This window comes from Canis lupus, chromosome 6 (genome assembly GCF_011100685.1).
Source record: "Canis lupus familiaris isolate Mischka breed German Shepherd chromosome 6, alternate assembly UU_Cfam_GSD_1.0, whole genome shotgun sequence".
Classification (NCBI taxonomy): domain Eukaryota; kingdom Metazoa; phylum Chordata; class Mammalia; order Carnivora; family Canidae; genus Canis; species Canis lupus.
This window is the reverse complement of record NC_049227.1, coordinates 44,336,393-44,361,316: the sequence shown is the minus strand read 5'-3', so window position 1 is coordinate 44,361,316 and position 24,924 is coordinate 44,336,393. Positions and strand designations below refer to the sequence as shown.

General features: G+C 36.4%; 1 protein-coding gene across 4 annotated transcripts in view; it reads right to left on the bottom strand.

Annotated features, from left to right (window-relative positions):
* The window catches only part of VAV3 (vav guanine nucleotide exchange factor 3), a 352,116-nt gene that overhangs the window by 49,977 nt on the left and 277,215 nt on the right, over positions 1-24,924 (bottom strand). For all 4 annotated transcript variants that reach the window (XM_038541166.1, XM_038541164.1, XM_038541165.1 and 1 more), the window contains exon 20: positions 17,989-18,125. In XM_038541166.1, the coding sequence (XP_038397094.1) occupies positions 17,989-18,125 (137 nt within the window). The remainder of the gene's footprint in view (positions 1-17,988; positions 18,126-24,924) is intronic.

Here is a 24,924-nt window from a genome sequence, read left to right as displayed (position 1 = left end):
TCCAAAATATTCATGCACATACACACAGAGAAGAATAAAACCACTTTTTTCATTTGCTAGTTAAAAGAGAATAGAATTTTTAACTTTTGTCCCATGCATAAACTCCTAGTTTTTCAAAAGCCTATATAAAATTCATATTCCTAACCTAGTTCATCTGTAGTTAAGTGGCTGTCATAGGCTTAGAATTCCAAACAACTTAAAAAAAAACAAAAAACACTTGTATCTTGGTCCAGGATCTGTGAAATTAAATTTAACTTTGATTTATAAGGGTTTATAACTGCAACAAGTTATCAAAACATATGACAAAAGCCTCAATTATAATTGATGGGTTTTCTGAATACACAAAAAATTGTTTGTTTACTACATCACTGAGATTTTGGCAGAAAGAAGTGTCAAAAACTAAAAAAAAAAAAAAATTAAAAATTGTGATGTACACTAAGAGAAAACCCACTAAAGAGCCATAAGCCATATTTCTACGCTTACTATGTGTGAGATGAATATAATAGCAGAATGAGATTTTTGCAGAACATTTTTCTTATTATCCAAAAAAATGTATTCTGTGGGGTTTCTGGATTTGTCTAGCAGGGAAGGGAGGAACAATCTAGTTTTGGGTGTCTTGAGGCTTTTCCACTAAGGTCTCACTAGGTAAGATATTGTACGTGATATAGTCCTATATCAAAATTTTATAACTGTGTTTCTTGTGAAGTAAACAAGAGGATACTTTGGATGAAAGAAAAATTTAGCAAGCAAAAACCAATCTGAATGCAGGTAAATCTAATCCCAAGTGGTTACTTAATACAAAATCTGGAAAGAACAAGGATCTACTGCTCTTGGAAGAAATCCTATTTGAGGAGAGGCCATATAACCCAAAAAGTAAACCAGCTTGACAAAGTTCCAAAATACAGATATTTGTTTTTCTAATCCTGGCAGGCAACTAATGGATGTTTTCTTACCCTTGGTGATTTTAATCTTATGTATCACAAAGGAGATATCCTGAGTAATAGCACCAAATACATCAAATGCTCGTGGGCAGCATTATTTTTAAAGAATTCACTTTTCTACTAAGAACAAAATTAATGCTTTATTGAAAAGGATGCTGACTACTTGTTATGTATGAGGCATTATGCTATATACTTAGGAGATTAAGAATGACTAAACATGGTTATGATCTTCAAGGATCTCATTCAGATTATGTTGGTTCCTTAATTAGCTTTTGCTTTGGTTACTTTCATAGATTTTTGCAGAATTTTGGACTAAAGAAAAAAACTTAAGCGGTAATAATTTGATATGGATAGACAGGAGCCTGATGTTCTATTCCTACCCTTCTGATCCTTGAGTAAGTCATTTAACCTTTTATGGCTTCAATATTCTCACCAGTGAAATGATAGGATTTGGCCCCCAATTTTCTTTTTTGACCCAAGAATTTCTGAGGTCTCTTTTAACACCAGAGTTCTTTGCTTATAGTTCTCCAGTCAGTTATCACTACTGATCCACAAATTCTTAATTAGGGATATTATGTGTCAAGTAATTTACTCTGGTTGCACTTATTTATAGAAGATAAAGACATTTCAGGTCCTAAATGACTTTCAATTTACCTCGGTGTGAAGTCCTCTATTTTCCAGGGTACACAGATTGACTTGTTAGAAATTACATTCATTCACTCTTCAGGAATTCTGGTTACCAAGAATAATTAAAATCCAATATACGTTATAATTTTATAAATTATTTGGATCAAAGTCTTGAGGGCCTATGCCTGTGCACACTCTACTGAAACCACTTGTGGTGTCAAACCAACAGTCCTATCAGATGTAATTGCAGATTGGTGGTCCACTGAAGGTATTCTGGATTGACACACATTTATAGTAACTACAGGAGAATGCAGCTTCTATGGTAATGAAACAACAGAAGACAATGTACCACACCAGAAGTCCTGAGAACTGTCCCCTTAATAATGTTGCTTTCTATTGGGAAATAGAACAGGGTGCTCCTTAGACAGCGGTGTCCTCCTCTAGGCACGTGATCACCTACATTTTGCCTTGTCCCAAACACAGGAAAAGCACAAGTGAAGAGCTGTTAACCAAAAATGCCCATCTTGAGAGTTAACAATTAGGACCTCACCGACTTTGTCAGGAGGCTTGCCAATTCCCACAATACAGTCTGTACACTTGGAAACATTCCTGCAAACTCAGTTTCTGATCTATTCAATCAAAGCCAGTTGGCAATCACCCAGGGAGAATGTTTCTTATGGGCCTTCACTAATGTCTATTATCGTCTATAATCATCTCTCCCGGGCCTTCCCTGTTCTATTATAGCCACGCTCTGCCGTTTCTTTTTCCCTGTAATTAGGCACCCTAATTTAACGCAATATTTTGAGGTAAACACCTGTCAAAATAAAGGTCTTATGATTGCATGACATACTACTTCCAAATAAGCTGTGCTACTTTCACATAGCTTTTTACCCCTGCACATCCACAATTTCAATTCTGCTGTGGCTGCTCCTGACTTTATAACAAGGGACAGGCAAGTGGTGAGAAGCAGTCAGACACAAAGCCAAGGTCAACTAAAGAACACCTTGAAACTATGCTCCAGCAATGCCTAAAAATGGTATCCCTGTGATAATAAAAACCAAGTTCAGGATTTCATAAGGAAATGCTCTGGGATAGGATTCTAGACGGGGAAAAACACAGTTCCCAGAGATTTTTATCCTATGGTTTATAATGCCAAAGCAATGAGCCTTTCAGTGTCAAGAATCAGTTTTCTTAACAAAAATTTGATTCTTTCAAAAACTTCTGGTTTGTGTTATTTGCCTCTGATTAGCCTGGCACCTGAATTTTAGATGAGGAGAAAAAAATAACATAGTTTCAGAAAATTCTATTGTAGCTAATATTCCTGTGTGGTCTAGAAGAAATTAGAAAAGTCTCTTAATGTAGAGCAAAGAAAAAGATTCCTTTGAAATGATTTGGCAGGGAGAGACGGCAGGAGAAAAGACCTGCAAAGTCTACTCCACTGTTCCTCCCTTCCCAGACCTCAGAGGTTTCTGGGCAGATCTTGTGTTACAGGAGAGACTGCTTAAGGCTTTCAACACAAAAGGTCAATAGTTCCTACAGTGGAGTCCACAAGCAAGCAAACCATTCGCTAAGCAAAGTTTGTTTTCTGCAAACCCCTGTCTCATTTTCCTTCCTATTCTTCACTCTGCTTGAGACATCTTAGGCCTTCCTCATTTAACTTGGCTCTGACAAAAGGGCTCATGATTTTACCCTGTTTATTTACATGAACTATTCCCTTCAGAATTTATCACTTGTGCTTTTATGTCTAATTAGAAGTAAAAAGTTTAATATCTGATTAAAGAAATTTCAAGAATTGGAATAGGAATTGGGAGGGCAGGGTGGTCTTCTATGAGCCTACATGTATTAGTGGGACTGTTCATATTAAACGTGGGTACGGATGAAATTTTTAAAAACAATAATTTTCCCACTTCTGGAAAATGGAGCTTATCTTTCAGAATCATGAGCCATTATGCAGCAATATACTGTCCTCCTTTTCAATTTTCTTTCAGGTTTACTTCCTATGATTTTTGTAATACCCTTGTCAGTCACTTAGGTATTAAAATCCCCATATCATAGATGAGGAAGTTGAGGACATAAGGTTAAATAGCTTTAAGACTATTCTGAGAGAATAAATTTAACTCTGACAAGATGAATGAATATTTTAATGGTCTTTAAGATAACACCATAAAGTATCATTTGAATTCATAAACAATGAATTTGAAAACTTGTAAATAACATATTACAGAAATAGCAGCTCTGAACAGAATTATTCATTCTATGCTAGGCTCTAGAGATAAAGAGATATAAAGTATGGTTCTTATCTTGACTGCTCTACCTAAGCAGGGAGAAGAATGAACAGACCATGAGGATACACAAGTGTTATGATAGAAACTCTTCAGTTAAGAGAAGACATCAAATGAGGTTATCCCACCATCAAGGATTTAGCTAAGAGAACAGGAAGTAGAATGGAAAATTCAGACATAAGGTAAAATATGAATCAATAGCTAAAGGTATGAAAAAACATGTCCTCTATGAAAAAGCTTCTCCTCACATGAACCACTTTTTTTCTCCAGGTTAGAATGAAGAAATCTATTTAAAAAAGTGTGCTGGGACCATCTGAATGGTCAATTATAAGCAGCAGAACTGTAATCAGTGTGCCAAAAATATATACTTTTATCCATAGTTGCCTCTGCTAAATATAGCAGGCATATGGGAAATAAAATTTCTTGACATGGTAAACTAAGACAAGGGTTCACCTATTGCGTGCAAACATTACAACTGTGCTTTAAGGCTAAGATGGTAGCAAAGGGAATTTTTTCAAAAATTTTTTTAAAAATTTAATTTAGTTAACATATAGAGTATTATTAGTTTCAAGGGTAGAATTTAATGATTCATCAGTTGCATATAACACCTAGTGCTCATTATATCAAGTGCCCTCCTTAATGCCCATCACTCAATTACATTATGCCCTACTCAGCTCCCCTCCAGTAACCCTCAGTTTGTTTCCTATAATTAAGGGTCTCTTATGGGAAGAATGAAACTGGACCATTGTCTATCACCATCCATAAAAATAGACTCAAAATAGATGAAATACCTAAATGTGAGATAGGAATCCTTCAAAATCCTAGAGGAGAACACAGGCAGTAAGCTATCTGACCTCAGCCACAGCGACTTCTTACTAGACAGGTCTCCAAAGGTAAGGGAAACAAAGGCAAAAATGAACTATTGGGACTTCATCAAGATAAAAAGCTTTTGTACAGCAAAAGAAACAGTCAACAAAACCAAAAGACAACCTACAGAATGGGAGAAGATATTTGCAAATGTCTTATCAGATATAGGGCTAGTATACAAAAATCTATAAAGAACTTATCAAACTCAACACGCAAAGAACAAGTAATCCAATCAAGAAATGGGCAGAAGACATAAACAGACATTTCTCCAAAGAAGACATACACATGGCCAACAGACCCATGAAAAAATGCTTCACATCACTTGGCATCAGGGAAATAGAAATCAAAACCACAATGAGATACTACCTCACAGCAGTCAGAATGGTAAAATTATTAAGTCAGGAAACAACAGAATTTGGTGAGGATGCAGAGAAGGGAGAACCTTCTTACACTGTTGGTGGGAATGCAAGCTCGTATAGCCACTCTGGAAAACAGTATGGAGGTTCCTCAAAAAGTTGAAAGTAGAGCTACCCTATGACCCAGCAATTGCACTACTGAATTTACTCCAAAGATACAAATGTAGTGATCTGAAGGGGCACCTGCACCCCAATGTTTATAGCAGCAATTTCCACAATTGCCAAACTATGGAAATAGCCCAGATGTCCATCAACAGATAAATGGCTAAAGAAGAGGTGGTACATATGTATACACCACACACACACACACACACACACACACACACACACACAAACATGAAAATAGTGGAATACTACCCAGCCATCAAAAAAGAAATCTGGTCATTTGCAATGGTATGGGTAGAACTAGAGGATATTATGCTAAGCAAAATAAACCAATCAGAGAAAGACACTTATCCTATGATCTCACTTATATGTGGATTTTTTTTTATTTTTTAAAGATTATTTATTTATTCATAGAGACAGAGAGAGAGAGAGAGAGAGAGAGAGGCAGAGACACAGGCAGAGGGAGAAGCAGGCACCATGCAGAGAGCCTGATGTGGGACTCAATCCAGGGTCTCCAGGATCATGCCCTAGGCTGCAGGCCACGCTAAACTGCTGCACCACCGGGGCTGCCCTTATATGTGGAATTTAAGAAATAAAACAGACGATCATAGGGAAGAGAGGAAAAAAATAAAACAGGACAAAATCAGAGAGGGATACAAAACCATAAGAAATTCTTAATCATAGAAAATAAACTGAGGTTTGCTGGAAGGGAGATGGGTGGGGGGTGGGTAACTGGGTGACAGACATAAAGGAAGGCACGTGATGTAATGAGCACTGGGTGTTATATAAGACTGATGAATCACTGACCTCTACCTCTGAAACCAATAATACACTGTATGTTAATTAACTGAATTTACATAAAAGTTTCATATGGTTTGCAAAGGGGAAGTTAACACCTTCTTGCACCTGGCCAAGTCAAGAGCCACCCCTCCCCTAGGCTCCTTGCCTCTGGGGGCATTGTGAATAGGAATGCCTCCCTCCAGAGAATCTGTCAAATTCTCTCCAAGCTCAACTTATTTTTTGACTTTTCAGTTTTTCCTTTAAGGCAGAGTTAAAAAAAAAATTAAAGCAAAAACTTCTACATAAAGCAATGCAGTGTTTCCTGATTATTCTACAAAAGAACTAAACTGCCTTTTAAAACATGTTTTCTTTGGAGGTGTTAAAAATTATAAATGATTCTCCTAAAACAAAGGTAGGAGAGTCTAACGTATAGAACTAAGGCAGGAGATCAGAAGTCTGAAAAAAGAGTCTAATTTTAATTCTGCAAATGCCACCTTACATAGATGGATGATAAATCTGGCCCTTTAAAACCACAATTCTAATTTACCCTCTTTATGGAGATTTCTGTGAATTAATCAGAATGTGTGTAAAAACATTTTCACTCCTTAGAATAAAGATCATGTAGATGCATGATTTGTAAGTGTGAAGTATCACAACTATTTTCTAGGTTATTTAACTTTCATTATGGATAAAAATATATATTTTTGGCACACTGATTACAGTTCCACTGCTTATAATTGCCTTTTGGTTCCAATTAGCTTACAGAATTCTCCCTGTGGAACATTTGGGGATTCATAAATGACAATGGAGCAAATAAAACCCCATGATATAGGACACAGGATCCTCATTGTTTCATAAGCTTTATTCTAAGAAAAAAAACACATAAAGCTCTCTACTGTAAAAAGAAAAAAAAAAAGACCCCATAGATGGCATGGTATAATTTTATATTTGCTTGATTCTTTCTCTTGCTCTCTTTCCCTCTCTGATAAGTATAATTTGTATCTCTTCTGGGTAAATAAAGTTTCTGATAGGAATAGTCTCTCTCAGCATGAAGGATGTTCTCCTTCATTACTAAGCCCTTATTATCACATACTGAAACAACTTTAAAGCAACAGGTTTATCATCAGTCCAATGACACGATCAGAATGGTTCCATATGTTACTCTCAGGAAAATCTATGCCTTACACCTGCATTAGGAAATGTACTCTAAATGGCCAATTTCCTCTTTTACATTCATTTCACTTGAAGACAATTTTATGGAACTTTCAAGGAAAGAGAAGACAACAGAGACGACAAGAAAAAGCTGCCAGAATGAATCCCTTCAATGCAAGGACTGAACAGAGAATATTTTTACAGCTCAATTGTCAACTCATTGTTTGAAAGAAGTTATAATGAAAATGCAGATACCCACTCACTTCGATAGCATTAGAAATTACTGTTGTTATAATAATAATACAGACTAGACTATAGTAGCTATTCATAGAAAGTTCCTGATAGAAAGTGGAGGATAATTTGTATTCTCTGGACACAGAGTATGTAGAAAACATGACAGTCTACAATAAAATCCAACTTTCTACACTAATGAATGAAGTGACTCACTTGAAAAAACAGAGGGGAAAACAGTTTAGTTTTAAAAGCATAATTTCTTGAAAATTTCCAAATAAGCCAAAGCACTTAACTAGTACAAAAATCATTTCTGAAATTCAAATGCAAAGCCACTGTGACATCACAATAATTAATCTATATTGTTATCCAATATAGATTAGCATTTAACTTTTACACATATTTGTAACAATATGATTATATAACATGATTAACTCAAAACTCAACATGGAAACCACTCATCCCCTATCCTGAGCATTGGTCATTCCTTAGGTCATTGAGACACAAGGTTAGAAACCAGCTGTCTTTTTTGTGATTGTCCCGGTACAAGACACAAAGTCAGACACAAAGTACTTGGACAGATGAATAATAGGTGTTACTATTTAATAAGCATTGGGGCCCTAGGCTTTTTCATATATCATTTATTTTATTCTGTATGCATTTTACAGATGATAAAACTGAGGCCTTTATAAAACATTTCACAGATGATAAAACAGAGTGATCTATGTAAGGTCATGATGCCAATAGATGGTAGAATCAGGAACTGATACTCAGCAAAATGAGCTACAATTTCCTAAATAATAACACAGAAAAGAAAAACAATTTACTTTTCTGGTACTAATTATGTGCAATCTCAAATGAGACCAAATCAATTGGGCAGGAACCAAAAAGGATGTGCCTAAAAACTATCTTCTCAGAACCAATTAGATACATACATACACACACGCACAAGAATATATGTGTGTGTATTTATAAGTGTGTGTGTTTGTGTGTGTGTATATTTATATATATATATCTCTCCCCAGTGCAGTCACACCCTTTAGGATGCAAATCATAAAGTACTTGTCTTCTTTGAATATGAATATCAACAAATGAATGTACATGGATCCACTGAACGCACACCTACAAACTCCTGTAACTTTAAAGGATCAAAACAGCAACATTCTTTACACATTTAGACTCAATACAGAGGAAAGATTTTTTTTTCAGAAATCTTTAAAACATGTCATCCTGAATCATGCCATTGAGTAAATATACAGAGCAAGTACACATTCAGACCAGTTTCCGACATATACCTTCCATACGTACAGTTTATAAAACAAAAGCAGATTTTATCATGATACCCATTGGAGAATTACAAGATGTGAACTACCTTTTGAATCAAAGAAAACATTTTTATCAAGTTCAGTATGAAGTTTATGGTGAGTATATTTTAATTGCACCTTAGTTCTTTGAAATATTCCATTTGGTAACTATCAGACACAAAGTATTGAGTTCATTGTAACACCTTATCTTGCAGCTACACTTAATAAGTTGGTTTGCTACAAATGACCAATGAGTAAGCTGGAAATAATGTCATAACTCCATGAAATCAATTGGATCACCCTAGTCAATGGCTTATATTACATTTATCTAGGGTTCTACTGAACCCAGACCAATTGTACCCTGATCTCTGGGAGTGGGGTTGTGTGTTGACATTATTGCAAGGCCCCCAGATAACTCAGAGTTATGAGCACAGCTCTGTTCCAGCCCCTGTCCTACTACAGATGAAGAAACTAAGCCACATAGTGATTAAGTAACTTGACCCAAACCATACAGCTAGTAGGCTACAGACGCATGACTTGAATCAGGTTCTCTCATACTGCTACTGCTCCTTTCAATAAGGCTAGAATCTGATGCCTAAAAAAATCCTTTGACTGGCTAAGAAGTACCCATAAGATAATTCTGATACATGCTACATCCTAGTTGAAAACATTTGATGAACTTTAAATTATCTCTGAAAATTCAAACATATTGCTAGCTCCCAGGAAGCATGAATGGATCTCCTAAAGACAGGAGACAAAATGTCAAACCAATAATTGGAGTTGATAATTGAAATGTGAGTGGTGTCTGAGTAGTGGGTATAGAGCTGACACTCAATATATATTCGCTGATCTGAAATAAATGTGCTAATTGTTTTTTCTCTGTTCTAGATATTAGCCTTACTTGTTCCTATCAGCCATCATCCCCTCAACAGATATACACGTGCATTTTGTCATACAATAGTCTCATTTATCTTACAATTTTCCTGAGAATTTCCAAAGCCATTATAACATCATAGCAGAAAAGCTTCATGTTTCCAGGCTGTTGAGAGGAAATGACAAATAATAATGTCTTTCTTATCATCTAAAAAGAATTGGAGGCAATATAATTTAGTAAAAAGAACACTGAGCTTCCAGTTCTTCGTGTAAAGAGCTTACAAGTCATCACTCTGCCTAACAAGTAAAACAATGAACAGATTGAAAAAAATCAACATCTCTTGGATCCATAAGAGAGGGGAGGACACAGGACAAACCTCAGCCCCCAGGATTAGACAGACTGGCAAATACAGGGAGTCACAGCTTACCAGAGCAGAGGCTCACCAGCAGAACTGCTGTGGGATCCAGTGTCAGTGCTGGGGTAGGAAAACCTCAACTTACATTGACAAATTGCTGAGGGTTCAGTGCTTACAACTCTGAGAGTTAAACACTCCAGGGGGAGCAGTCATAGGGGAACTCCACAATATTGTAAGACTATCCTTAGGAGCTGGGCCAGATTCATACAATAAATATGGAAGAAAAATCCCCAGCTCCTGACAGAGGGAGGGGAAAAGGCACTCTGCTCTTTTATTATTTTTTTAAGACTTGTTTGTTTATTTGAGGGCAGGATCGAGGGGCAGAGGGAGAGGAAGAAGGAAACCAGCATACTCCCTAATGAGCAGGGAGTCCCACACGTAGGGCTGGATCTCACAACCCTGAGATCATGCCCTGAGCTGAAATCAAGTCAGTTGCTCAACCCACGGAGCCACTCAGGTGTTCCCATTCTGCTCTTCTTAATAAGATATGCCCTCAGGAAAAACTAGTTAATGGAAGCCTGACCTGCTAGGGTATTATCAGAGTCTAACTTACCTGGGGAAAGGAAATACTCAACTCTAGCTCACTTTCCTCTTCTGGTCCCACCACTGCAGCAAGAAAACAAAACTGGCAAAAAGCACTTGTGAAGTTCATTGTCCAGAGGCATAGGCTCATTACTAGACTGAGACCTAATCATAGGGACCACAGAATGCTTCTCCTCTTCTGCATCTCACCATATCACTAAGCTCTCTATTCAGCAGCTCCTTTCACCCAGTACATCATGTCTGCCTATCAAGAAAAAAAAAAACTACAAGGAATACCCATAGGCAAAAAAACACAATTTGAAGAGACACAGAAAGAAAGCATCAGAAGCACATATGCAGGAATATTATAATTACCATACCAGTAATTTAAAACAAATGTAATTAATATGCTAAGGGCTCTAATGGAGAAAGTGGGCATCATCATGTAAGAATAGATGGGCAATGTGAGTAGAGAGGTATCAATTCTAACAGAGAACCAAAAATACTAGAGATAAAAAAAAACACTGTAACAGAAATGAAGAATGCTTCTTACAGTCTAATTAGTAGACTGGACATGGCCAAGAAAAGAGTCTCTGACCTTGAGATCATCTCAATAGTAACTGTCAAAGTGAAGAACTAAGAGGGGAAAAAAAAAAAAAAACCACAGAAATTCAAGACCTGGTGGAAAACTACACAAGATTAATATGCACCTAACAAGAATATCAGAAGAAGAAAGAGAATAAATACCCGAAGCAATAATGACCGAGATTTGCTCAAATTAATGCTAGACACTGAACCCAAGATTCAGGAAGCTCAGAGAAAAGAGAGCAAGATAAATACAAAAAACCCCACCTAAGTATATTCATTTCAAACTACAGAAACCCAAAGATAAAAAAAAAAAATCCTACAAGAAGCCAGTTAAACAATAACAAATGCACCTCACCTATAAAGGAACAAAGATGTATAGACTTTTCCTCAGAAACTATGCAAGCAAGAAGAGAGTGGAGTGAAATATTTATTTAAAGTGTTGAGAGGAAAAAGCTACCAACTTCAAATTCTCTGCCTAACAAAATTATTCAAAAGTGAAGAACAAATCAAGACCTCAGACAACAAAAATTACATGAATTTGTTGGCAAAGCAGATCTACCTTGCAAGAAACATTAAAGGACATCTTTAGAGAGAATGAAAATAATATTGGTCAGAAACCTGGATCTACTTGAAAAAAGGAAGAGTATCAAAGAAGAAATAAGTGAAGGTAAAATAAAAATTTTATTTTTATTCATAATTAATCTAACAGGGAACTGTTCAAAAGAATAACAGCAACAGTATATTCAACTATATATATGCTCATATCTATATATGCTTATATATATTATTTACATAATATGTACATAAATATATATGCTATGTATATTCATATATAAGTGACATGCATGAAGCGATGATACAAAGGACAGAGGAACTTGGACTATTCTGTTACCATAAGGCACACACATTACCGAGGAAGTGGTATAGTGTTATTTGAAGCTGGAGTTAGGTTAGTTGTAATTGTACACAGTAACCTCTAGGGAAACCGCTAATACTGGTTTAAGAAAAAAAAAAAAAGTACAACAGATATGCTAAAAAAAGAAAACAGAATCATATAAAATGATCAATTTAAACCACCAAAGGCAGAAAAAAGTGTGGAAGACAAAAAGAGACATAGATAACAAGGGCAACAAATAGAAAAAGGGTAATGAGTAAGGTTGGTGTTAATCCAGTATTTCAATAACAACTTCAAATGTCAATGGTCTAAATGCACCAAAAGACAGAGATTGTGAATGAATCAAAAAAACAGGGCCCAGCCATAGGCTGTCTACAAGAAATCCACATGCTTTGTGTTCTTCATCCTTCCTATGCACCCCTGCCGTTCTCTACAGCTTGGAGCCTCCTCTGTGTAACCTTCCTGCCCTATCTTCTTATTCCTATTTCCAGGCAGAATTGGAACCGAATTCCCCTTTATTATTCCTTTCTTGTGATAACAAGAATGACGACAATAACAACTAATGTTCCTTACACATTTTTTTTTATGTACAAGGTAGAGTTCTAGGCATGCTTTACATATATTAACACCTACAATACTAATGGAAAGTCTACAAAATGAATACTACTATTATCCCCATTTTATAGATGAGTGAACTGAGGCACTGTGACGTTAAATGCCTTGCCCAAAGTTGTGCAGCTAGTAACTTGGCAGAGCCAGAATCTGAACCCAGGAAATCTTGCCTGAATGCAAGTTCTTAAAAACTACACTTTACTGCTTTTCTTAAAGGCATGTTACGATTAAGCTGTGTTTATTCATAAATACCTCCATTCAGGCTCAGAAATGTGAATTCTGTGCGGTCAGAAGCAAGGGTAAGTGAATTCTGGAAGTGAAGAGATTAGTTAGGAAGTGATCTCAGATGCCATGTAACAGTTGCTTAAACTAGGCTGTGACAACAGAGACAGAGGAAGATATACACTGAGAGTGATTTAAAAGGTACAATGAGAAGCATTTGATGATAAAAGAGATGTGGAGAGAGATGAGAGAGGGGAAGGAGTGGAGAACATACAAAGATTGTAAACATTAATATAGGAGGGTGGTGAGGTAGATAGATGGTTATATCCTCAATAAATAAAGATACAGAACATTTGAACATTATCAACTACATTGACATAATTGGTATTTGTAGAATATCCTAACCTACCCACCACCCAAAAAAGCAAAAAAACAAAAACAAAAACAAAAGAAAACAACTCAAACCCATATTATTTTCAAGTGTACAAAGAACATCAATCAAGATATGCCATATTCTGGGCCATAAAATAATTCTTAATAAAGTTAAAATTATTCAAGTCATACAAACTATATTTTGTTATGATATGGAAATAAATTAAAAATTAAAAAAAGAAAAATATCTGGGAAATCCCTAAATATTTGGAAACTAAATAATGCACTTCTAAATAACCCATAAGAAAGTGAAAAAAAAAATACTAGAAAGTATTTCAAGACACACAAAAATGAAAATACAATCCATATCAAAAAATTTTTAGGAGGCAGCAAAAGTAGTACTTAGAAATTTATAGCACTAAATGCCTGAGAATTCTCAGACCAATGAGAACCTTAAGAAACTAGAAAAAGAACAAATTAAACCCCAAATAAGAAGGCAGTGATAAAGAACAGAGCAGAAATCAGTGATACATGAAAGAAAAAAATAGAACCAATGAAATAAAACCTCACATGAGATCAGTAAAATCCATAACCAACTAATTAGATTGATCAAGGAAAAAAAAAAAAAAGCAAAGACAAATTACCTATATCAGAAACAAGAGATGACACTACTATAAAGTCTACTCCAAAATTATCAAAGTTCACTCAAAAAGAAATCGATAACCTGGACAGCCATACATACACTAAGGATACTGAACCTGTAATTAAAAGGAAAAAAATCTTCCTGCAAAGGATCTCCAAGCCTAGACAGATCCCCTAAACATTCTACAAAACACTTCAGGAAAAAATAATTCTGATTCTATAAAAACTTTCAGAAAAAGAAAGTTTCAGTTAAAAGAAACGAATAGTTCCCCATTCATTAAGTGTTAGACTATTACCAAACCTGGACAAAGACATAAAAAAAAAAAAAAGACATTACAAGAAAATGAAACAACAATGTTTATTCATTGACAACATGATTGTCTATATTCTAAAAATCTGCTAGTATTGGGGTGCCTAGGTGACTCAGTTGGTTAAGTGTCCAACTCTTGATTTTGGCTCAGGTCATAATCTCAGAGTAGTGAGATCGAGCCCCGTGTCAGGCTCCGCCACTTGCATACCTTTTTCTCTAAAAAATAATTAGTTAAATTAGAATTATTCTAGCAGATTTTTAAAAGATTTAATTCCTATAAGTGAGTTTAACAAGGTTGCAGGATAAAAGATTAATTTATAAAAATCAATTATATTTCTTTTTTTCCCACAAATAAAAATCAATTATATTCCTATTTAGGAGCAATAAACAGAAATTGGTATTTTAAAACCACCACTTACAATATTATCAAATGAAATATGAAATATTTGAGGATACATTTGAGGATACATGACAAAAGATGTGTATGTCCTTCACTCTGACAACTATAAAACATTGCTGAGAAATTAAAAACCTAAATAAATGGAGAGATAAACCATGTTCAATGGTCAGTAGACTCAATACTGCTAAGATGTCAGTATTCTCATACCGATCTATAATCTAACACAATCTCAATAAAAATTGGTCAGACTAATAAGATGCTCCCAAAATTCACATGAAATGCAAAGCACCTAGAAGAGCCAAAACACCTGCGGAAAGAAAAAATTTGGAGGACCAACACTATGTATGTGATTGTAAGATACTATTTGCTTGCAATAATCAAAATAGTACTGTATTAAAGATGGAGAGAGATCAGTGGAACTGAACACAGAATCCAGAAATATACCAACACATACACACACAACTGATATTCCACAGAAGTGCAGAGGCAATCCAGTGGAGAAATGACTGTCTTTTCAACAAATGGTGCTAAAACACAAGGATATCTCTATGTGAAACAATGAACACCATACTTGAAAAAAATGAAAACATATTAAAAAATAACTCAAAATGGACTATAAACCTAAAGGTAAAGCCTAAAACCACAAAGACTTCTAGAAGAGAATGCAGGAAAATATCTTTGTATCCTTGGGGCGTAGGCAAATATTTCTGAAATATGATCATGTCCATATGCATGATCCTTAAAGTAACAAATTAACAAAATGGACTACATCAAAGTAAAAACTTCTGTTATATGTACAACATTATTAAGATAATAAAACGCCAGACAACAAGCTAGGAGAAAACAGAAATAATCTATTTATTTATTTTTCAATAAATTTATTTTTTATTGGTGTTCAATTTGCCAACATACAGAATAACACCCAGTGCTCATCCCGCAAGGGGGCACCTGGGTGGCTCAGTTAAGTGTCTGACTCTTGATTTTGCCTCAAGTCATGATCTCAGGGTCCTGAGATAGAACCCTGCGTCGGGCTCTGTGCGCAGTGGAGTCTGCTTGGGATTCCTTCCCTTTCCTTCACCCTCTGGCCCTCCCCACTGTTCACATGTGTGCTCTTTCTCCCTCTAAAATAAATAAAGAAAAATCTTAAAAAGAATTTGTACCCAAAATATATAAGGAACTCTCAAAACTCAAAATAATAAGAAAACATACAGCCCATAAAAGAATTTTGACAAAATTTTTCAATAAGCACTTCATCAGTGAAGGTGTATGGACGGTAAATAAGCACATGGACAGATGCTCAGTATCATTAGTCATTAGAGAAATGCAAATCAAAACCACAATAAGGTACCATGGTACACTTGTTAGAATAGACAAAATTTAAAAGGTTGACCACACCCACTGTTGGTGAAGATATTATTGGAGCACTTCAGATGGTCATATACACCTGGTAGAAATTTAACAATAAAATGTTTTAGAAAAACAGTTTGGTAATCTCTCAAAAAGTTAAACGTATATCTACATATAATTCACCCATTCTCCTTTCAGTATTTACCTAAAAATGAAGCATATGTCCATGTAAAGACTTACATGTGAAAGTTCACAGAAGCTTCATCTTTAATAGTCCCAAACTGGTAATAACCTAAAAGTCCATCTAACAAGCTAAACGATAAATTGTGTCATACCCATACACGGAATAATAATAAGCAACAAAAAGAAAGAACTTTCTTTTAGCATAATGTCCTCCAAGTTCTTCTACACTTTTGCAAACGACAGGATTTCCTTCTTTTGGAAGTCTGAATACACACACACACACACACACACACACTCACACTTTCTTTATCCATTAGTCCACTGAAGGACATTACATTACTTCTGTGCCTTGCTTATAGTGATGTGACGAATCTAAAAGAGTCAAAGTCAGAACTACAGAACAGAATTGTGGTTGCCAGGGGCTGGTAGAAGGGAGAAATGGGGCATATTAGTCCCAGGGTACAAAGCTCACATTGTGCAAGATGAGGAAGTCCTAGCCACCTACCGTACAGCACAGTCTGTATTTAATAATATTGTGTTATATATTTAAGAGCCTGCAAAGTGGCTAGATCTTAAATGTTATCACAAAAATAAGTAAGTAAGTAAGATGGGGGAAACTTTTGGAGATGAAAGGTTTATGGCATAAATTGTGGTGATGGCTTCAAGGATTTATACGTATCTCCAAGTCTGTCCAGCTGCATATGTTAAATGTATACAGCTTTTTGTGTGCCAATCACATAATCAGTAAAGTGGTTTTAAAAAAACAAGAACTATTTTACACAAAGCAACAAGATTTAGTCTCAAAATAACTATGTTAAGTAAAGAAGCCATGCAAAATCGCATATGTACTATATGATGAACTATATAAAATTCTGGACTGAAGAGTTCACAGAATTTCAGTCTGCCATCCTCTTCTGTTTTTGGAAAGGGTGAGGTCTGAGAGGGGTAATGTACTAAAAAGAAGAATAGTGAAGTTTGGAAAACTTCATTGGCCATGACACTGCCTATAGTGTTTGGAGATAAATGTTCAGTCTAGGGGCACTCATCTCTAAGAAGATGGCAGACCATAAATACTTCTAAGCAAACAAAATAACTATCATTTTATATGTGTACACAATGGATTATCATCCAATAGTTCTTCCCTGCTCTCTCCACCCCGAACCAAATTTCACTTATGTGCCAATCTTTCTGTTGAGCCTTTTCCATGTCCTTTTCCCTCAACACACAATAGATTTTTAACAAACTCTAACATTATGGGGAAATATTTCTAACATACACATGAAAATAAAGAATGCCTTAGTGAACAACAATGTCTACCATCCAGCTTTATCAAATCTTAACCCCATGCCGTATCGCTCACCGTTAACACAATCCTTAAACCAAATACAGGCTTACTGGACAAGAGAGACTTCATCACTAGCAAACATCAACACACTCACTCACTTTTCACATTTTGTACATCTCATGAATAATGCCCACAGCAGCTCTGAGAACTTCAGGTATTTCTGTGGGTAGGCACAAATCAAATATGGCCAGAAATGGCCGCTGGCAAGCTAATTAGGTAATTCCCCTGAATGAACTGTTAATATGTTAAAGCAATGCAAATTAGATCATACCCACAGGCGCTAGGTTTGGAAAAAATGCTTTGGCAAAGTATGAATTTTTAATAAAGATGGTAATTATGGTTCACAGCACCAATCCTATTCTTCTTTAGTGTTCTAATGTTCACTACCACTTTGGCATTGGTAAGTATGGGAAGGCTAATAAGAAATCTTTTCCCCCACCTCATTTAACCTTTCTGAAGATATGCAGTTTCTAAAGAAAGAGCTTTATTCTCCTAGCAGTAATAAGTCATTCATCAAATAAAAGAACAAACAAAACCACCATGATCTGGATAGTACCTGCCAAAACAGACTGTGTGCATCTCCTCTCAGAAGTTCAACTGTATCCCCTGCCTGGATATGTAATGCGGGTCCTTCGTGAAGACCTGGGGGCGGTGCTCCTGTATAGTTCTTAATGACCTGCATCTTTGGTAAACCTGGAAATAAGCACCACAACATTTAGAACTGAGAAAAGAATGATGTGTGAAGTCTGAATGTACTCTAAAATAAAAACAAGACCATTAATGTTAAAAAAAGTTTTAATAGCACCAAGGCCAAGTAAACATTTGAAGTAACCACAATGGAATGCTTTTCAACCTTATTATTTGAGAAGGTAATGGAATAAGACACACATTTATCCCCTGATCCCTTACATACTTTTCCTCTCCCTCACCATCAATCTCTTTTTAGATGAAAAAAATATTTCTTTCAGCTGATGCCCGCTTCATAAAAAACATATCACGTACAGTTTAATGGAAAAGAATCAATTTTCTCATCAACTCCATCCTTTCTGCCTATTACTTTCCTCTTGGGCATTGGCTGATTTCATCACTAAGGAGGCTCACCCTTTCTGTGTATGTATCACATTGCCCAGTATAAGGCTCATATCTTAAGGTTATCTTTGTAATTCAAAAGCAAACAGGTGATGGATGTGCCACTGCAATACTTAAGACATTTATATGGAGAAATTCTTCAGGCTCAAATTTAGGCTTACAAAACAGACCCAATAAAGGGAACATGTCTAAGCCAATACCATCACCAACACTTGAAATACAGATCCACCCTTTTTCTTTGTATTTTGTAGAATGTGCAATGAAGGCCTCAGTTCAATATTTAGTTTTTGAGAACAGCTTCAATTGCACCCATGCCTAACTACACCACTACTGAACAACCTGACAGTCACCTTTCTACACTCCTGTGAGAGAGCACTCATAAACATGGTATTCGGTGCACATTCAGGAACTCAAGCTATTGCTTATTACACTTCGAGACTTTTTATTCTAATAATTAACCACAGTGAAGCTGTAATTGGCTGGACCACAGAGTGGGAGCTGTGCCCCATAGAGTGGGAGCATGCATGATGGCCATTCAGTTCTAGATGTCCAAGTTACCTAGCAAACGTTGTCGAAGTTACACAGACCTCAATATTAACATGAAATGTGCCCACAAACAATTTAATAGAATCCTCATAATCCTTTTCCAACCACCACCCCAGATGGGAGAAATCAAGTGTAGCTATAAATTAAGCAGAACTGAAAAGCTTCAATCAACTCTTATCAACTTTCAATCAGAAGGCAGGAGGTCTGAGAACTGCTGGAATGGAATGGAATGAACTGGAGGAATGAGAACCCTCATTTACCTGCTATAACTGCTGAGGCATGTTACGAGTTGCTACATCTCCCCTTTGCTTCAGTTCTTGGGCCACAGAACCCCTGGAGGGATGACTTTCATCCCACATCTTTCATGGAGTGTTTCCCTACCAGGTGTTATAAGGTGGTGCCCTGACAGAAACAGCAGACTTTATTGTCTTTCCCAAAAACACTTGACAGAACTCTCCTCAGTCAAGTGTTTATCAGGCTTGCTCTTAACACACTACATATGCCTTGAGTACAGAAAGAGCTCATTTTATGCTTCCTATCAAGTTGCTGTTTATTAGAAATGAAACCTAAATATTTCCTGCACACAACTGATGTAGAAGTTCAAAAATTGGAAGAGGATGCACCTAACAGTTTTTTTTTTTTTTTTAAGATTTTGTTTATTCATGAGAGACAGAGAGAGAGAGAGAGGCAGAGACATAGGCAGAGGGAGAAGAGCCTGATGCAGGACTTGATCCTAGGACACTGGGATCATGACTTGAGCCAAAGGCAGATGCTCAACCACTGAGCCACCCAGGCGCCCTGAAGCAGAATTTTTTAAGTAGAGTCTGGTCTGCATGATAATTATTCTGTGTTGGGGGGCCAGAGTTGTGGTTAGTCTCAGTTTTATTGAACATTTTTAGAGCAAGGAAAGCATTTCATTTAGGAGGGTCTCTTGATAATGTTGTTTTTATCTCAGTTTTAAAATAAAGGCTGAAGGCAAGAAACAAGAGTTTTTAAACCTGAAATAACTGATGTGGCCTTAAATACTGGGACCAGGGAAATGCTTGGAAGGACTCTGGCCTTCCTTGTAGTTGTCTCTGTGGCCAAGACCCACAAGGACAAAACAAAGTAGTGCCAGATGGAAACAACAGTTCTGTTATTGCCAATATGACCAAGTTTAGCCCACTCTCAAGAAAAGATTGAAAATGCGTAAAGTATTTAGGGGAAAAAAATTTATGACATTTCACTGACTAAATATAAATTAGGGATTAACATGTGGCATACCCAGGTGACAAAGAAGGCTGTGAAATGTAAAGCATGGAACAATGCTACCTTATTTATCTTTTCTGGTAGACTGGAATGCCCATTACACATAGCCTACTAAAATCATATTACATATTACATATACTGATACTCTGGTCAAGAAATGAGACCTCAGTAAGTATTAAAACTTACTTAAAACTAAACAGTCTTTGAAATGATAGACTTGGTTTTTATAATAGTCTTACTTATCGCTAATTTTTTTTCATTTACAGTATCTCATCTACTGTAACTTTCTTCTTGGTTATGAGTTTCATTTGGGAAGTTGATCTAGTAGCACACTAGCATAGGGTGTATTGCTGACCTCATTCCTAAAACAAGGTTGTGTGATCTTTGCCAAGAATTATGGTTGAGCCCAGGTAATAGCCAAAAGATATTGCTAGTAACTTGAATTCAGCCATAAGTGACTTTCAAAACGCAGCATTTATATTATATATATATATATATATATATATATATATATATATATTTTTTTTTTTTTTTTTTTTGTGGGATGAGTTAGGAGTTTATAATGGAATTTAGATTTTGTAGTCATTTGTTAGAATAATCTCTGGCTATTTTTTTCTGAGAGGTCAGCACTTCTCATTTCAGGACGATCTGTCATCTGGGCAACAGGGCTACAGAGATCAAAGAATAAAAGGGATAGAGCAAGGCCGCTGTGACATGATGAATTCTGACACCTTGCTCCTTGCCTCTCCTCTGATGCTTGCCTATAATAGGAGTTCTAGAATACTGGTGTTACGGATGGTTTATATCCCTTCCTTTTATAAAAAAAAAAAAAAAAAAAAAAAAAAAAGATGCAGTAACATTGCTAAGAAGGTGAACACAATCTCATTAATGAATAGATAAAAATGCAATTAAAATAAGAAGAGAGAGTGGGTTAAACTTCATGTCAGTACTCAACCATCAATATAATTGTTAACACAATCTATTGCCACAGCAGGCATCACACCTCATAAATGAGATCAAGAATGGAGAAGAAATTAGATTTACAGATACTCATATTTCAAATAGCCATTTAGTGTTGATTTAGTGCAGGTTTTCTTCTCTCCTTATGAAATATTCCTGACAGGCTTTAACCTCTCTTTAAAAATGTCCAGCACAGAACATTCACTACATGTCCTTATGACAACTCATTGCTGTATATAGTATATTAACAAGCTATATCTAAAATGTACTACAAAATCTCTGCGTAACTTCTGTCCATTGACCTGCCTCCTTCCATCTGGAGTTAGGCTGAAGGTGGCAAATCTCCCTTTTATTATGTTAGCCTTTCAACATTTGCTCAGGCTTAAAATCCCTAGTTACTCACATTTTCCTTTAGTTATACATACTTGAAGGAATTCTGAGATGCAAAACATTATAAATCTACAAAAGTAGATGATAGTTTCCCTCATTAACTCTGACCAATCAGAAATAAATAACCAAAAGTTATTCTGAAAGCTGATTTTAAAAATATAAATTCCATTATATTTATAAAATCACAACTCATCCCAGAAAGCTGCTTATTTCCTCTTGGGTAAACACAGACCCAAGAGTAGTTTAGTTTCTTTCTGCTCAGAACAGTATTTATAATGGGTAGATTGGTATAGTTACAGGGCTGCTCATAAAAGTCTGAAAATTTATCATGCAACTACCTTCAGATATTAAATGCAAAATAATCATATATAATTTCAACATACACAGTTAAGCAATGCAGGAAGTTCCCAAAACTTTATGTATTCAGTTATCTTTATCTAAAGAAATATAATTAAAATGGCTAAGACTAATTAGAGCTCCTGCCAAATGTTATTTTAGCTTGTTTTCATTCCTACAACAAATGCTTTGCTGTACAGCTAACTACATCCTTGATATGTAACTTCTGGACAGTTTTTCCCTTTACCTCTTGTTCACACTAGTCATCATACTTGGTCTTAAAATAAGACAAGGTCCCCAAATCATCGTATGCATGAAGAATTAACAAACGAAGAATCGGCAACATTAAAATTATGGTTATACTCCAGTAATAGACATTCAGTAATACTCCAGTTTAAAAAAACTGAAGCCAATGTAATTACGAAGCATGCTAGAATTTTCCAGAATACGTAAGTGAAAGGGGATCTGAAGCAGAACCTCCTTCCAAATTTGAAACCAATGCCGCTAAGAATGATACATGCCAAGAAATTTTTTTTTTAATTATTTTTTAGGGATGCCTGGGTGGCTCAATGGTTGAGCATCTGCCTTTGGCTCAGGTCATGATCCCAGGGTCCTGGGATCAAGTCCCACATCAGGGTCCCTGAGGGGAGCCTGCTTCTCCCTCTGCCTCTGTGTCTCTCATGAATAAATAAAATATTTTTTAAAATTATTTTTTAAAGTTAATTCTAAGCAGAATCCTATTTGAAAGTTTGTCAGATGTAAACTAACTCACTGACAATTCTCACATAAACCCTCAAACTTCAATGACCATCCTACTGCACCATTATCAACCACCTGGCTTTAAGAAGAGTGATGGTCACAATATAGATTAGTGTTTATACACAATGCTGGTATCACTGCCCTAATGTCATGGGCTTCCCTGGGGCAATAACTTAGAAAAGAGTGCTATGTACTAGATAAATGGGTGGTCAGTAATGTGCTGGCCTTTCACCTCTGAGGCCTAACTTAAAATTTAAATGCAGCCACATTAAAAAATAATTAGTTCTACAAGATGTCAGAGAATGTAGCCCGTTTATCCCAGGGAGCTGATTACAAGCATTAACACATTCATTTATTCCTTCAATGTCGTGAGCGCTCCAGAAGTTCTGGGCTTAGTGGTCTGACAACAGACCAAGGACGTGCTTCCTGCCCTCAAAGAGCCTACAGTCTACTGAATGGGCAGGCGAACTCAAGTTTAATACAATCAGGCATGGGCTCTTGTCCAGTGGGAAAGTTTTCAAAATATGCCTATTGATAAATCTTTCAGGGAACGTTTTTTGTTACATCTTCAATAGAACCCTGAAATATATTTTTTATGTTTCTGTAAGTTTTCTAGGTGTGATTTCCAAATTGTAGCCAGGTTTGGGAATCCCACTTTGTGGTACATGAGCAATTCACCATGACCAACAACCACGGGTGTCGAGCTAGCTTTTGAGAAAGCTACAGCAAAGCCAGTGCTGGCTGCACCTTGCCAGGTAATTCCTCTTTACGTTAATGTCTGGGCTCTTCCTGATCTAAGTTTACCATCTAATCATTGCATCTGAAGACCAGGCGGAGCAGAATGAGCAGCTGGCAAGTTTGGGAGATAGGATGCTGGGCTTCCCCTGCCCACCACATCTCCTAGGGCTCTTTCCAAGTAAGTGGTGGACTTGCAGTCACTTGGTCTTCACAGAGAAGGAAGAGGAGCCTCATAATGGAAACCATCTGTTCCAACAGAAACAGACAATTTGGTGGAAAACAAACTGGTCTAAGGAACTAATTGTTCACAAAGGGAACACTTTCCATCAATGATTTAAAAAATTTTCACCCAGAGAGGCTCTTTCCTTTTATAAACAATGGTGAGTCAGATGAAGGAAATAGCATTGCCACTGCTCATATGAAAACAAGAATGAGAGTTACGCTCCCCCAACTTTATAAACAGTCACTCTTTGGCACTATCTATAGGAGTATTAGTAAGTCAAGGGAGGAACATGTAACACCTTTTGTTAAGTTTCTCTCCATTTATTAAAAAGATTTTATAGGCTACCATATATAACCACTACAAAATGTCACATGTTATCTTAAAATCCATGCAGATATAAAATTCTGTTCCATCAAATATGTACATTTTAGTGAAAGGAAATGTTTCCCTAAAATCCCTAAATAAGATTACACTGCTACGAGAATGTGCCATGTATTTGTCAGATCCCTCAAAAATGACGACTGCCTACAGGTGTGAGGAGTCCAGTTGAAAAGCAGAGCCTGGGCTATCTGAACATCTTCTTTGAAAATAGAAAAAGAACACAATTACACAAAGAAAGAACATCACCACCTATTCCAACCACCTCATCTTCTACCTTATAAAACTAAGATTCAAAGTGGTAAATAAAAACATCTGAGGTCAAACAGCTGGCTAGAGAGAGAACTATAACTAGAACCCTAAACACCGATTGCTAGTTGAGTCCCCCTGGCAGCAGACTGGGCCATTCCCTGGAACCTGCAGGAACAGGACTGTGGCAGGGCAGAGGTCTCCTCTACGGACTGGTATTTTGGGGATCATGGGCATGATCCTGGATAGGCCCTGCTGGGCATCCAGCGTTCTCCCGGGGAGCAGAAAAGAGGAGACCAAGCTCCCCTTCAGGTAGTGAATAACTGTGAGCTCCCCAAGATTAGGTGGTTTCTAGTGGAGAGGTAAAAAGTCTTGCTGGTATATTCTAAGGACAGGGCCTCCTATCTCCTCAATGACAATGACAAAAGGCACTGTTCTCTCAGGTGTACATGCAGTTCCGGGGATCTATGGACAAGTAGCTACATGCAGTTCTTCCTTCAGAAAGTTTTAATCACTTAAACCACATCATTCTGCTATTATGACAACACCTGAGTGCATGAGGGAGGATAATTAAAC